This window comes from Corvus kubaryi, unplaced genomic scaffold (assembly GCF_017639235.1).
Source record: "Corvus kubaryi isolate FWS band 111438036 unplaced genomic scaffold, C.kubaryi_AGA036_p1.0 37292, whole genome shotgun sequence".
NCBI classification, from domain to species: Eukaryota; Metazoa; Chordata; class Aves; order Passeriformes; family Corvidae; genus Corvus; species Corvus kubaryi.
The window spans coordinates 752385-767981 of NW_024581091.1; the positions used below are offsets into that span (position 1 = coordinate 752385).

General features: G+C 53.3%; 2 protein-coding genes across 3 annotated transcripts in view; one reads left to right on the plus strand and one right to left on the minus strand.

Annotated features, from left to right (window-relative positions):
• The window catches only part of CCNI (cyclin I), a 23737-nt gene extending 14512 nt beyond the window's left edge, over positions 1–9225 (plus strand). Inside the window, exons 3-7 of one of the 2 annotated variants that reach the window (XM_042026886.1) lie at positions 3070–3204; positions 5630–5704; positions 5870–6010; positions 6789–7019; positions 7625–9225. In XM_042026886.1, coding sequence (XP_041882820.1) covers positions 3070–3204; positions 5630–5704; positions 5870–6010; positions 6789–7019; positions 7625–8086 — 1044 coding nt within the window. In that variant the 3' untranslated portion in view covers positions 8087–9225. The remainder of the gene's footprint in view (positions 1–3069; positions 3205–5629; positions 5705–5869; positions 6011–6788; positions 7020–7624) is intronic. The other variant, XM_042026887.1, reaches the window with a different exon arrangement.
• Positions 8343–15597, minus strand: part of SEPTIN11 (septin 11) — a 55250-nt gene continuing 47995 nt past the window's right edge. The window contains exon 9 of the mRNA XM_042026882.1: positions 8343–14529. Within this exon, the coding sequence (XP_041882816.1) occupies positions 14514–14529 (16 nt within the window). The 3' untranslated portion in view covers positions 8343–14513. The remainder of the gene's footprint in view (positions 14530–15597) is intronic.

Genomic DNA, 15597 nt, shown 5'->3' on the forward strand with positions numbered 1-15597 from the left:
TCTGGAACCTCCTCCTGCTTCTGAATGGATTCTCTTCCCCTCTGGGTCCCCCCTCCCGCCATGGGTTATATGAGATGCAGGTGACATTCAGAAGTTTTCTTGGGATTAAGGCTTGAGAAATGGAGCCGTAAAGACTGGTCAAAGGTTTATTTTTGCATATTACCACGTAACTTTGTGGCTGACAAGGGCGTGAGCCAAGAGTTTTGGGTTTATTTTTATAGAAAGAAAGTGTCACTTGTGTCATGTCTCCTTTCTTTCCTATTCTGGCTCACTCTGTCTCCCCACTTGTTCTCTGTACTTGAGGAATCAGGAGAGCTCAGTTTATTTCCAGTCCTAATAAAGGCCACCTGCTCACTGCCGAGGAGCCCACAGGGCCCAGGCAGCAACAGATAGGGGGAAAGAGTAGAACACCTGTCTGGGACAGCAGACCTTTAAGGAAAAGATTATCAGCTGAGGTGTTTTCTCTAGATTAGGCAGCAATAAACTAGAGTCGTGTTTGAGTTCACAGATAGTATTTATTTTAGGCTGCATATTCCAAAAGTCTCAAGGTATGAGAGAGATCAGCATCCCTAGAGATGATTTGCTCTGTGCTTGCACTCTGGAGCGCCCAAGTCATGGCCTCTGGTTTTCCTGCCTGGAGCAGGGGTGATACACAGAAAGTACCTCTGCCCCAAGGAGGAACCTTCACTTTCCACCCAAGGGACTTTCTCACTTTCAGCCACCAGAGTGTCTCAGTTTTGCTTTTAGTTTCAGTTAACTAAGGATCAGTGACCTCGCTGCTTAATTAATTTTACTGTGCTGCATTTTGTTATTTGTGTTCGGAGGGTGACCCAGGGACAGCTCTGAGGGAGAGGGATAAAGCCTGGTATTTGTGTGGGAAGCTCTTTGCCCTGCATGGAGCAGCAGCAGGGATTGTGGGGGCGGGGGGACCAGTTCTTACTCCTGCTGCCTCTCTCCTAAACCTGGCTGTAACAACCTTTCCTGGTGTTTAAACTCACCTGTCTGTCTGTGTGAGGGGATTCTGCCCCCACCCTCCTGCTCCATTATTTGAAGCTAGGGTCTGGAGTTTTTTGTAGGGTGCCAAAAAGAGCTGGAGACTGCCCTTCTTTCCTTTGCTTCCCCAGGTAGTTTTAAGGAGCCAGCTTTATTTTGGAGCCTTCCTTGTGCTGGACATGCACCGAGCTGAGGATGTTTTGCAGTTGCTCCTTCCTCCCACAGGCGCTGTGGGGCTGGGTTTGGTTTAATTGCACATCCCAGCTGCGCTGTGGGTTTGGGTCAAACACCCTTTCCTTTCTCATGGCAAAGACCGGCCCTGCAGGCACTGCAGGTGCAGCTGCTGCTCCTTGTGTTCCAGCCTGCTGGTAAAGCTCACCCCCAGTCTGAAATGGTGCCTTTTGGCTGCCCATGAAGGGCCGGAAGATCCAAGGAGAGGTCTCAGGAGGGCTGGGGAGGAGAGGCAGCACAGAGAGACAGAGTCTTACCCTTCCCAGCCGTGCTGTTTTTAGGAGAAGGCCTCACCTTTTGCCTTGGCAGGCGCAGGGAAACGGGGCCCAGCCAGGACAGACACCACTGGGAGCTGTGGAAGCTGCTGCCTCTTTTGGTGGGACTGAGCAGGAACGGGATTTGCCAGGGATGGAAGGGCTGGGGGGGGGTGGTGGTGTTGAAATCCTCCCATGCTGGTGAGGCAGAGCCCTCCCTCCCCAGCAGCAACACCACACATGCCATCTGCACCCCCTCCTTGAGCATTCCCCTTCTTCCCCCCCGGGTACAGCCAGGCCCCTTCCCACTGTCCCAAACACCTTGAGCAGAGTGTTCAACAACCTCTCCTGGTGTATGGTGTGTTCATTGTGCTCCTGGGCCATCCTGCCCCCAAGGGGGCTCACATTTCACCCTGGAGTTGCATCGATGATTTTAGAAAGAACCAGTGTTTCTTGGAGTGCAGAAAATAGCAGGTACTTTTTATTCAAGATCCAGGCTGTAGCTGAGTAGCACCTGAGAGCAGAGAGGCCCCTTGGAGCAAGCAGACAGTGCCCGTGACACCGGGGCACTGCTGGGGCTCAGGGCACAACACGGGCACTGTTACTATCCATGGAAGGTACACCTACTTGTTTCAGGGGTGGATGCAGCCTGAAGTATTTATTTTGTATTGGTTCTGGGGTGGTTTTATTCTAAACTTCTGCTGCTTTGCCCTCATGGTGTTGCTGGGGGCAGTTGCAGCCCTGCTTTTCACGCTTCTGGACGCATCCTTGCTGATCATGCCCAGAAATCCCCATCGGAGCCAGACCAGACAGTTCCCTGGTTAATGAGCAAGGCTCTAGGAGAGCTGGACGTACTTCTGAACTGTGTCACAGGAAAGGATTTTATGTCAATGACTGAGCTGTGCATGTGGTTGAACTGTAGCTGTTGTCCAAACAGATCGATGGGAGAGACACGGGCCAAACACCTAAAGCAAGCACCAAACCCAGACTGCAGGTGAAGCTGTAGCTGCTGCAGCCCTGCTCCCAGTTAACTGAGCCACTGAGAGCTTTGTGTCAGCTGTCCGCAATTTTCTTTATTTTAACTGGTACTGAGCTAGAAAAAATCCCCATAATCTGAAGAAAAAAATAAACCTTTCCTCACAAAATGCCAGCAGGGTCCCTCCACTCTGCTGTTAGCAAGGGGAGTTTTGTTCCAGCTGGGAATTTCTGTACATCCATATGGTTCTGAGGAGGTTAAAAACACAATAAAAAATAATAACTAAATAAATAATACCTTTCTGGGAACTACTCTGGAGCTGAGCCTGCCAGTGCTTGACAAACTGCAAGTCACCCATCCTCTTTTCCCCACCGTACAGTGACACTGGAGTGAGGTTTGACATTGCTGTAAGGAAAGTTGTCTTTTCCAGGGCAGGTTTTTGGGATGGGATAAGTAGCTGTGGGGACAAAGTGGTGATTGGGGCTGGCTCCAGGCTCCCCCTTTCCAAAGGAGGTTTTGTGTCTGTGCTGAGTGACTCCTGTGGAGGTAAAACCTTTGGTCCTTTGGGACCTTCTCAGCCCGTGTGTAAGAACAGTCTATTTTTCTCTCCCTCAGGATGTAGCCATTTCTCCAAGGCAGAGGGATGAGGTCATCCAGTGGCTGGCCAAGCTCAAGTACCAGTTCCACCTTTACCCAGAAACGCTCGCCCTGGCCATCAGCCTCTTGGACAGGTTTTTAGCGGCAGTAAAGGTAAACATTTGCAGCTCCACAGACGGGAACAGATTCCTGGCGCTGCCACACTGTTGGTGTGCGCGGTCTGAGCCGTGTGGCCAGATGGAAGCGCTTCCTTCCCCGGCACTCGCCCCTGCCCTGCTCACACGTTTGTGGGCAGCACCTGCTCTGCTCCAGAGCCTGATCCGGGGGCGGGGAGGTTGGGCACGCAGAGACCGCTCCCTGTCGGAGCCTGGGCTGACTCGGGAAGGCAAAGGCAGTGCCCACGAGCCCCGGCCGCAGCCCCAGCCCAGCCCTGGGACACCAGCACCAGGGAAGGGCCCTGCTCACCTCCACGGCTTCCTTCCTCCCATTTGTACCACCCCGAATTGCTGGGGCACCTGCTAGCAGGAAACCAGCCGGGAAAAAAAAAACAGAGGAGAGGTTTGGGCCTGGCAAGGGGGCTGGTGCAGGGAAATGGGAAAAAAAATGGGTGAAGAAGATTGAGACACAGACAACGACTTTTGGGGGAGCAGTTCCCTACCAAGCTGCTCTACAGCCTGATGGACTGCATCTTGCACTGAGGTCCAAGGGGTGGGAAGGAGAAAGGGAAGCAGACACAGGTGGAGGCTGTCCATGTGACAGCTGTGCCCTCCTGCTGTGCTGAACCCAACCGGAATAGATGAGCCCCTTTGGGTTTAAGGCTGTTCCTCCATAGAAAGTGCTTTAAAAAGGGGGAAAACATTTGTGCTCCCTGCAAGTGGGACCTGCTGCCCCTCTGGCCCTGTTAGCTGGGCTGCACTTTGCACCTGCCAAGTAAAAAAACAAACTGTGCTCCAGCCTGGAATGCCTGGCCTGGAGCTGTGAAGTCAGGCTTTGGAAGTTCGTCTCCTACCACATTTGCTCAGTTACATTCCATCCTCACCACTCTGTGCTCTCATCTGCACGTGTCTCACCCCACCACCACGGTGTTGGGTAAGCCGTATCCCTTAGGAGATGGGAGCTGGAGGATGTGTTCCCAGCCTGTGCCCTTGCATTCCCGTGTGAGAGAGTTTGGTAGAACACAAGTGACATCATTCATTAACTCCCCCCTGAAATATTAATAAACATTGATCATGTTTTCATGCAAGCCATGGAAGTTATTCAGAACCCAGAGCAGCTGATTCACTGTAATGCTGAGATGGCAAAGATTTAGATCCCTCAGCAACCAATGCCCTCTAGTGCAGGTTTTCTTTCAGCAAGTTGGAGCAGCCAGGGAGTCTGTACTGAAAGCACAGGAATACCTGTCCAGAGCCCACTGCATGCTTTGGACAGTGAGTGGGAATGGGGGCTTTGCCTGGGTGAGCACTGGGGTTTTGTGCTCCCTCCCCAGTTTTCCTCTCCCATGAAGCTCATTCCTGTGATGCAGCTGAACTCCTGTTTTTTCGCCAGGGGCTTCTCTGTGGGATTTTATAATGAACACCACCAGTCCCTTCCCCAGGAGCAGACTTTGGGATTGCTGGGACTGGCTGTTACCCAGAGCCAGCAGTGTTGGTGTATCTCACTGCACAGCACTGGTTAGCTCTCAGCAGGGCCCAGTTCCAGTCCTGCCCTAAGGGAATTCATTCCCTTGGACACCTGAATGCACAAGTGCAGGTTGTGAGTGGAATTCAGGTTCGGCGCAGGATTTTCACTCCCCTTTGCCTTCACCATCTCTGACTGCAGGCAGGAGGCCCAGCTGCCAGGCGCTGTTCATGGCTCTGCAGCTGTGCCAGGCTTTAGGAACAGCCTCTGCCTTTCCCAGCCCCAGCCACTCTGGAAGAGGTGGCCATGGCCAGTGGTTGTTACGGTGACAGTGGAAGTAAAGCCCCTTGTCAAGGTGGTCACATGCACAAATCTCACAAAAACTCCCCCTTTCCCCTCTAAAGTCCACTTACCTTGCCTAAAAACCACCTCCCTGTGGAAGGGACCAGCTCTCCCCCACTAATCCCTGGGCCACATTTTTGGGAACTGTAGTGTGAAATTACAAGTGGTAATTTCACAAGGGTTTTTTTAAAAGTTTTTCTGAGTTACAGTTCCCCAGGCAAAGACAGTCTTTTCCAATTCCCATTTCCCTTCCCATGCTGCGTCAGACCCGCGGCAGCACTCAGAACAGAGCTCTGCTGCAGCAGGTGAAGTGGCTTTTCTGAGAGGGACGAGCTCCCCTTAGGATTTTCTTTCCCAGTTCTGCTGCAGTGCCTAAACCCGAGCTCTTTCCAGTCCCACGCTGCCCACTCCGATCGCGGGGCTGGCAGATCCCTGCCCTGCCCGACGTCACGGAGCAGGGATTTGTGCTTGGCACAGCTTGGCACTGCCAGGGCGTAGTCAGAGGTCAGCTGCACATCCACAATGAGACGCTGGGGCTCGGGATGCCCCAACAGAAGGATCAGGGCATCATTGCTGCATCACACTGACACAGAGCCCTCTCTTATCTCCTGTCCCGCAGGCCCGTCCAAAGTACCTGAACTGTATTGCAATCAGCTGCTTCTTCCTTGCTGCAAAGACCATTGAGGAAGATGAGGTAATTCTGTTCTTCCTACCTTGGCATTGTTGGAATATCTGCCCTTCCAGCCCTACCTTTGCCTGCTTGTGGTGGCTGACGCTTGCCAGGACAGGAACCAAGCATCTAGTGTGATTTCTCTATAATGATTTGTTCTCGTTTCCTTTTTTGCCTTGGCTTTTGCAGAGGATTCCAGTACTGAAAGTGTTGGCTCGGGATAGCTTTTGTGGTTGTTCTCCAGCTGAAATTCGCAGAATGGAGAAGATCATCCTGGATAAACTGAACTGGGATCTTCACATGGCAACGCCACTGGATTTCCTTCATATTGTAAGTAAGGGGCTACCCCTGTCCTTTCTGGTGTCTGTCAGTGCAAATAATGTGTCAAGAAGCACCCAGACAAAAATTCTACTTGTAGGGTAGCAAAGACTTTGGAATATACTTGTAATTCCTCTGTACCTGTAGTTTCTGAAAGAAAATGCCTTGCCAGAGAATTTCAGAGGAGACCTGTCACTCTTGGAGTGTAATATCCAAAACATGGGTCTGTCCTCTTTGGCCTGGTCTGGGGTGTGTTAAGCCACAGACTCAAAGCTCCTGAAAATCGTGCCCCTAACTCTTCACTGCCAGTGGTTTTCCTCAAAGCTAAATGCCAGGCAGCAGGGAAACAAGGAGTGCAGCCATGAAGAAAGACCCAAGGGTGGGCTGTGATTGTGGATCCATGCCTGCTGCAGACCTGCACGGCCAAGAGCCAGATCCGTGCATGAGAGGAGACCAAGGGAGGTGTCCTGAGGTTCTCTGTGGAATTTTATCCTCGCTCCTCGCCTGAGGCGTTTGTCTGGGACCCTGAACACCACATGTGCACTGGAGAGAGAAGGGTGGATGGGAAGGCCTTTTGCAGAGCCCTAGAGCCTGGTGCCCAAGCAGGTCGCACTGGAAAAGGCTGGTGGGTTTTCAAGCTTTGGGGGGTTCAACACGGCGGGTTTTTCCCCATGGGGCGGAAGTTGCCTCCAAGGTTAGGCTGGAGGACCCTTGTGTGTCCAAGCTGTTACAAAGGTGCGCCATGGCCTGGCCAGCGCCACCAGCTGCCTCCTGTGCTTGTGTCCCGCAGTTCCACGCCGTGGCGGTGTCCAGCAGGCCGCAGCTCCCGGCCCTGCTGCCCACACCGAGCCCCTCGCAGCATGTGGCGGCGCTCACCAAGCAGCTGCTGCACTGCATGGCCTGTTTCCAGCTGCTGCAGTTCAAGGGCTCCATGCTGGCGCTGGCCATCGTCAGCCTGGAGCTGGAGAAGCTGCTCCCCGACTGGCTGGCTCTCATCATCGAGCTGCTCCAGAAGGCACAGGTGAGGAGGGGCAGGGCACACGGAGCGGGAAGGGACCGGGGCTGCATCCTGCTCAATGCTCCAGCGATCCAGGCCAGCCAGGGTTCTGGGATTCCTTGCTGCCCATGGCTGCCTGCTGTTCCACTTGTGTGGGGATGGCTGGGTCTCAGCCCAGAGGGACAGCAGTAGGGACAGTGCTGCCAGGTCTCAGTCCTGACCACATCCACTGGGTGATGAGGAGGAGCCGTGTGCCACGATGTACACAGGCCCTTGCTGCACCAGGGAGAAAACACACCAGGGAAAAACTCAACTCGTTAGCGGCTCTGCTATTCATTACAGCATACAGGGAGCCTCGCAGGTACTGGGAACACACTCCGGCTGCTAAAAACAGGCAGTGAAATCCTTTAATACCTCAAAGTTCTGCCGCCTTCCCCCATGATTCCTATGAGGTGCAGGAAGGAGCAGGGGGTGTATCTGTGGAAGTCACTGTGGTAGGGGTCCTGTGTCCAGCATGTTGTTGGCAAGTGAGGCACATAGGGGGCCGGGGCATTGGGAGCCCGTGCCCTCTCCTCACCCTGCCAGTGATCCCACAACAGCCGGTACCTCTGCTTGTCTTCCCCCTCCAGATGGACAGCTCGCAGCTGATCCACTGCCGGGAGCTCGTGGCACATCACCTTTCCACTCTGCAGCCTTCTCTGCTGCCCAACTCTGTATATGTCTACAGTCCCCTCCAGCAGACCCTGGTGACCTGTAACAGAGGAGCGTTCCACCGCCAGCCCTCCTCTGTCCCAGGGCCGGGTTTCTCCAAGGACAACGGCCGGCCAGAAGCGCCCGTCACAGGTACAGCCGCGCTCTACCCGCACCTGCCCGCCCCCGGCAGCGGCTGCAAGCCAGGCTCCGCCAAGCGCAAGGTGGAAGAGATGGAAGTGGACGACTTCTACGACGGCATCAAGCGCCTCTACAACGAAGACCTGGCTCCGGAGGCAGTGGCCCTGGAGAACATGGGCTCTGTTTGCGGTGCCGACGTCTCGCGGCAGGAGGGCAGCGTGTCCCCTTGCCCGCCTCTGCAGCCGGTGTCTGTCATGTAGCTGCGAGTGCCACCACGGGACCTGGCAGCCCGTGGCCTCAGCGGGGCGAGAAGGGGCCGTACCTTGTCAGGCTGAACTGAAGGGAGCCAAAAGAAAACCAGGAAAAAAAATCCCAACCCTTTTCTGAATTTTATTTCTTGTGCGGCTAATTTTAGTTCCACTATTTAAGCACTTAAAAACACAAAAAAGTATAAAAATCTAAAAAAGACCCAAAAACCAAACAAAAAAAGTAGCAAAAACCTGTTCCTTTCTAGTGTTGTCGGTTCCACTGTTTTTCTGCTCCTGTGTGTTGTAACCCATTCTCCACATCCGAGAGCTCACATCAGCCCTGTGGAGCTGTTCCGGGTTTCCCAGCCAACTAATGCCTCTCTGATCCCATTCCCACCTGCTCTCTGCTCCCTTTTCTGCTTCCTCCTCTTTTAGTTCTCAGCCAGTCTCATGCATGACGTTCTGTCCTGCCCCACCTCCACCACAGCTTTCTTTTGCCCTTCTAAACAGAAAACCTCTTTTGTTCATACTTGGGTGTTTAAATGTGAGAATATTGAAAAACTGGATTTAAACAAGAGATTAGGCAGGAAAAAAACCCAAACCAATGCTTGCAAGCTGCCCCACACTTCAGTAATTCCCACAGGAGTGTGAAGGTGCTCTGTGCCTTGCACAGAGACTTCTCCCAGTTAGACCAGTTGCCTTTCCCTACATAGAAAGCAGTTACTGGGTTTTGTATCACTAGAACCAAAACTATTTTTTCCTTGCTGTGTTGCACTCTGTGTGGATTCTCACCAAGGCTTGGTTCTCTCCCATCAAGTGTCACCCTTCAATTGTGCAGAGCCTCGTTTTCCCTGCACATTTCCCAGCACTGCTGGGTGAGGTGCTGGGGTGGCTGTGGACGCCTGAGGTTTGGAACATGTGTCATTGTCAGCCACAGAACCAAAACAAAACACCCCGACCCTCGAGTTTTGTGTTCATGTAACTTCTAACCAAGAGCCAGACCTTTAACGCGTCTCCTCCGTGTGACACCCTGTTCTCAGAACACCCTGTCCCGACTGTAAGCTCTCTCCACAGCCCTGAGGAAGGTATTGTATCCAGAGCCATTGTACTGATGAAAGCCTTCTGGTAGCAATAAAGAAAGTTGTCCTGGATTCCCAGTCTGGTGTTGTGCTTTTCACCCGAGACCTGGATCAATTTTACCAGAGGCAGCCAGGGAGCTGCTCTGTGCCAGACCCTTGGAAAGGTGACATGAGAGGCGCTGGGCAGCCAGGGGAGCCACCCAACATGAACTCCTTGCCTCTGCAGCAGTTCCAGCTTTAGTCCCAGCTCTGGTGCTCCTTGCTCTGGGCTGCTGCCCTTCCAGGCGGAGTGCCTGGCTGGGATGCTGCTCCATGCCCCCTGTGCCAGAGCTCCTCCTGCCCTGTGCCTTCCAAGGTGCCATCTTAACTGCAGCAGTCCACCACAACAGCCTTCTCTTGGGTTCCGGCTTCTTCCTGCCATGGCTCAAAAAATCCCCCTCAAGACCACATTTCTCAGCAGGGTGTGCGTCTTCCTTCCCTTCCAGCCCTTCCTGCCATCCTTAGAGTATTTCCAGTCCCTGACCTTCTCATCCCACGGCTCAGTTTTCCAAAGCCAGGCTGCTGAGCAGGCTCAGGGTGTCACTAGCACACCTCCAGCAAAGCACCCTGCCGCTGCAGGATATCCCTGGTTCTGGGGCTCACTGCTTCCAGCCCATGGCACGTTACACATATTTTCAAGTTAAAATCACACTGGCTTCTCCCCCTCCCCATGCTCCTTCCCCCCCAGGTTTGAGGGCACATTTCCCCTTCCCTGCTCGCAGCACCAGCACACAGGCATTTGCGAGGATCACAGCCTGTTCCCATCACACACGCACACAAGGAGAGGAGCTGGCACGGGCATGGCAACAGGGAGCCTGTGCCAGCTGGCAGCGGCCTGGCTGGCACAGCAGGGAGGGGAGCTGCGCCTCAGGAGAGATTTAGGTGCTGCTGGGGCAGTTTGCTGTCCCAGGTGTGCTGCAGCCATGGCTGTGCATCGCTCTGGGAAGGTAACACTGTCCTTGTCGCCATTTCCCGCTCCCCAAAGCCAAAGGACAGGGCTAGGTCCTGCACCGCTGCACACTGGGCACAGCCCTGGCTCGTGCCAGCCTTTGGGGGAGAGCTCTGCCTTCCAAAATGAACCCAATTAACAGCATCACTGTGGCTCTCCCAAAATTGCCCAGAGCCCCTCCTGGCCTCCTTGTGCTGCCTGGAGCCAGCCAAGCCACAGTGCCGACTCGGCAAGCCCAGGGAAGCGAACACCTGTAGAGGCAGGACTCAGTCTCTCTCGCTGCAAGGCAGCTTTCCTGCTCCCCAGTCCCAAACACAGGCATGCCCCAGCCCCAGTGGGCTGCAGAAGGAGACAGACACATTTTATTTCCTTGGTGCTGTGCACAAACCCACCTCAATTCCCTTGTGCCAGGCAAGTCCACCTCAACAAGACTCAGACACAAAGCTTGTCCCTGGTCCAGGTGAGACACCTCTGCAGTGTCCTGCTGTCTGTCTGTCCTGGCACAGGCCCTGGACACTTGTGGGCACCTCTCTGGCTGCGGCACCCGGCAGCATCCCCTTGTTTTTGCTCCTCCCTGGAAGCGAGTGCAGCAGTTGTCCCCTCCTGCCCCACCCTGCGTGGCCCCCATCACCTTCAGCAGCAGGCTGATTTCTATGCTGCTCCCACCGTTGGAACACAGGGCCGTACTGGAGTGCTGCCAGGGCTTCTTGTTTCCCACAGGAAAAGATTCCCTGATGCCCTTGACTCCTCACATCCATGTGACCTTCCCACAAACTTCACAGCACCCCAGTGTTTCACATCACAGACCTGCCCAAGATGCCAACACAGGGTCTGTGCTCCCATGGGGCCCAGAGCAGTGAAGGCCAGGAGCCCTGCATCTCCCTCAGGAGCACTGGGATAAAACCACTGCATTCACAAACTCAATTGTGCTTTTGCTCAGTGCCCCAAGCCCAGGGAGCTCCCCAGGGCACAGCAGCCACATCCCAGCGGAGCACTGCCGCTTGTTGGCAAGCCTTTAGCTGTAATCCCAGCTCACCCTCACACACTGTGCTGCTCCCTGCAGCACCCGGTTTCCATGAGCCCCTGACGGGTTGGCTCTCCAGACGTGAGAGCACAGACCCTCTGCAGCAGCCACGCAAGGGTTAAGCCCAAAGCATGACTTTTCAACGGGGAGTGGATGAAGTGGCTTTCCCAGCTCTGCTGGGGACACCTGGTGACAAATAACCTCTCTGAGCCGCCCCTTCCCCACGCTGACACCTCTTCCCCAACAGCTGCAGCCATGCAGGAAGCAGCTGAAGGTCACGTCGTCATCCCTTCTCCCAGCCCTAGGGTGTGGGAAAGCCCCCACCGGCCTCTGGCAGCTCCGCCCTCGTTCCACAGACACCGCTGGCAGTGTCCGTGCCTTCTGCTCCCTCCTCTCCGCCCCGTATCCACCACCAACGGATTGTGACTGTTTTCCGTATGGAGCTGTTCTCCCTGAATTTACCTTTAAAAAAAACCTATACCAGCCCCAAAACTTTCTGCTGACACTTTCTACCTCAACAACCTGGGCCAACAAACTCCGGAAGCTTAGTACCTGCTCAGTAAAGAAAGCTACTCCATGTTTTGAGCCCATTCCCTTCGAGCTAAGTGCCCGCTGAGTCTAGCTGCGATGATTTATTTGGGGACTGGCAGTTCGGCACGCACCGCCATCGAGCTTTCTAACAGTCACAAATAAATTTGGGCTGCAGGGGACCTCTAGAGGACATGTGCTGCCACCTTCCTGCTCACAGCACGGCTGGCTCCTCCCTCACCTCGGCCCTCCCCTCTCCAAACGGAGCCACCTCACCTGGCAGGCTGCTGCTCCATCCCATTTACCATTAGTGCCCTTCTCTAACTCCGCTATGTCCTTCTGGAGACACGAAGTCCAGAGCTGCAAGCAGGACTCAAGGCACCAGCACAGCAAAACTCTACAGAGCTGCAAAATAAAGGCAGTCCGCGTGAGTGTCGGCATTTGGCTTGTGCCCATCTGTTTCTCTTTATATTAAGCTTTTTAAAAATTTCCATTTCGAGTTTAGAAGTAACAACAACAAAGAAGTGTAAGGACTGAGAGAAGCATAAGGAGAGGATTCCCTCCCTGAAACAGGGTCTCACAGAAGGAACCATCCAGCGGCTGGGGTGGCTGCTGGGCAAGTAGCCAGCAGGGTACCTGGGCAAGCTGCAGGCTACCACGGCTGCACAGCCCACAGCAAGGCCCTCGGGCCCCCAGCAGTGGTCACTGACACTGCAGACTGGTACAGGTGCCACCACTGGAAGAAAAGATAGACTAAACTGGGCATTTAATGGGCAAGGCATGTTCTCAGTCAACAGTGACCACCCTCGTGTGCAGAGAACCCCAGGCCAGGAGGACACTCGCCTGCATGAGGCACAGGGGTGGCTCGAGCACCAGCGTGCCCTGAGCCCCAGCAGCCCTCAGCTGCAAGGTCAATCACTATTTTCAGGCTGTATGGTTAATCACTATTTTTTCTGCAAATGTGCAGCTCAAGGCATGGCTTTTTGGTAGGGGTGGGTGGCCCTGGGGCACATCCTGCAAGTGGTGGTTCCTAGTTAAGACAAACACCCACAGAATTGTGCAGAGCAAGAAGACACGGCCAAGGTTTAATCTGGCAATGGCCTCAACCCTGCTTTGTGCTCAGAAGGCTGAATTGAACAGGTTTTAGACCTGGCCATCTGGTGGGAGGCACTGAGTACCACATGAGGCTCCTGCAGCCTCAAGAGCAGGGCAGGCTCTGGTTTTGGTATCACTGCAAATGCTGTCCTAAGCTACACTTGTGCAAATATTCAAAGCCCTTCAGGCTGGGCAACAGTCAGCAAGTCCAGCTACATACCAGGCAAACGGGTACAGCACATGTGAGGCCAACACTCAATAACCTTCCTGAGTGTTATCTATAAAGTCACTTCTTTGGTCGCAAAGGTTTCCAGGACAAGCAGTTTTCCTTCCACCTCACTGGAGGGAGCTGACCCTTGTCACTGAAGCGTGCTGCAAAATATTGTGCTTCTGAAAAAAACCCAGCAGATTTCAGCAGAGCACCTCAGCAGCTGGCACATCACACACAGCTTGCCAGCAGCCAAACCTAGACCATCTCATGGTACCTTTTCCACAGCAGGTTAAAGGAAGGGAATTCCTTGATTAAGGTTCACAGATGCAAAGAATAAATCACTAGTATTTGGTTAAAAATAAATGTACATCACTCTACACGAAACAAGATCCCAAGAGGCTCAGGCTGCCTCTTTCCATACATCCCAAACCAGCTGGAGGTCACTACACACATTTAGAGGTTTTGTTTTTACCTTCAAGCAATCCTTTGGCACTTCTCAAGCTCTTAGCCTGAGTTCATTTCCAAAGTAAACCAGGCAGAAATTTTAAGAACTCGCCCACATTCAGGACTGTTAAAAAAATAATCACTAATTAGGCTTCATGAAAACAAAACGAAGCCCTCGATCTAAGTACGAGCCAGTGCAGCTCAGCTGTACAGAACCAGAATCCTGCTTTGCTCATAGCGAGGCACATCAGCCACAAGGTAAGGCCTTAAGGTCCAGGACAGGCTCCATCAGTGCCACAGGATGCGACATCTCCCTTCACACAGTGACACACTGAGAACATCACCAGGTCTACGGAGAGTTTTCCAGCCATGCCAGAGGAGCACGGGACGCCCTTGAGATGAAGCTGTGGTATCCAAAGCAGCCAGGCTTGAGGCAGAAATTAAATCCTCCAGCTACGCACACCCCCAGTCTGTCGTTCTGTGTGTCACCAGCAGTGTGTGCACGTTATGGCAAAAGAAATGGGGAGGGAGGCTGCCTTGGGGTGACTCTTGGGTTATCTTGGGATAACCAGGCATAGAGGGGCCCTGCCTCCAGCCAGGCAGAGGTCAGGGTAAACCGTGTATTTTGGACTGTGTAGATTCGTTGGCCTGGTACATGAGAACCACAAAAATATGATGCCTTGGTTGACACTGGTGGGGGAGGGGCGGTGGTGACCTGCCTTCTCTCAGAGGATATAGTTCTAAATTGGGCCAAACTGGAACAGAGGCAGAAAATCCAACTGACCCAGATGTCACATTGTGGCCGAGCTCCCTCCGGCAGCCGCTCCCTCTGGCAGTGCTGGAAGCCTGGACGCCGTCAGAGCCGCGGCGGGAGCGGGCAGATCCCGCACAGACACACAGCACAGCACACCCTCAGACGCACGGGTGGGAACAAAGGGGAAGGAGAGGAGGGCAGACGTGATGGAGGAATGAGATGGCTCTTCTCCTGGCAGGGGTGCCCGGATCCGCAGCTCTTCCAGTGCCCTACGGTCCACTGGGAGAGGGGGTGTGGGGCTTTGGCAAGGTGACGGTTACATAAAGAAGAAGCTACAGAAAAAGAGAAAAACAGAAGAGAAAAGAAACAGAGGTTCAGAATTGAAATGAAAAAGGGAGGGCAGGGGGAGAACAAAAGAGGAACAACATTTTCAAGTAAGTCATGACGGAAGGAATGCACTGGGGAGGTGTCACACACACCAACTCCATCGGAGAGGCCTGAGCTCCCCAGGACACTGGCTGAGGTGGGGAACAAGCTCATGACCACCACAAGAAACAACTGACAAACAGCAGCACAAACCTACAGAGGCACCTCCAAGGCACAGAACAACCTGCTGGGAAGGCAGAGGCTGACAGGTGACCCTCCTGTCACCCCGCCACAGAACAGTAACAGCAAACGTCAAAAAGGCCACGCAAAGACCAAAGCTTTGGGTAAAAATATATTTCCTCTCCCCACTTCAAGTGTTGGCACTATTTGGATCTGTAACCTGAAGCATATACAAGAAATAACTAAGCTTATGCTATAAGGTTATTATTCCATCTGTAATTCAAAAACTGAAATATTTTAACATCAAATAAAGTGACAATATCTAACAGATGCATACATATCATTTGCATTAACACTGTACGTAGGTTACACAATTGTTTAGTTACAAACATGGGTTATTTTCCAATAGCAAGGTAATAAGTCCTACATCTATGGTTTAAGGCAATCAGGATATTAAAAATGTATACAAATACAAGATTTCTACCGCTGTTCACAGCTTTGTTTTCTGGCAATTAAAAAAACCCTTCATATTTGTAGAGCTCCGTGCTGGCACACGCTGGCGAGAGCGCCACGGCTATCACACCCTGCACAGGCAACCCGGGCCCTTGGAGAAGGGACACGGAAGGGGACTGGAGTCAAATGGACAGACCCGATGTGGGCACACACACAAAGACATTTCCATCCGCACTCGGACGGCTTGGGAGAAGCAGAAGGAGAGCTGCCTGCAGAAACATCGGCCCTGCTTAACATGGACGTACTTCCAGGGAGACACGAATCTCCCTGATGGGATTTCAAGCTGTCAGAAGCACACGGAGGGGGTGACAGGAGTGGCAGCTCTCCAGCTGGAGAGGAGC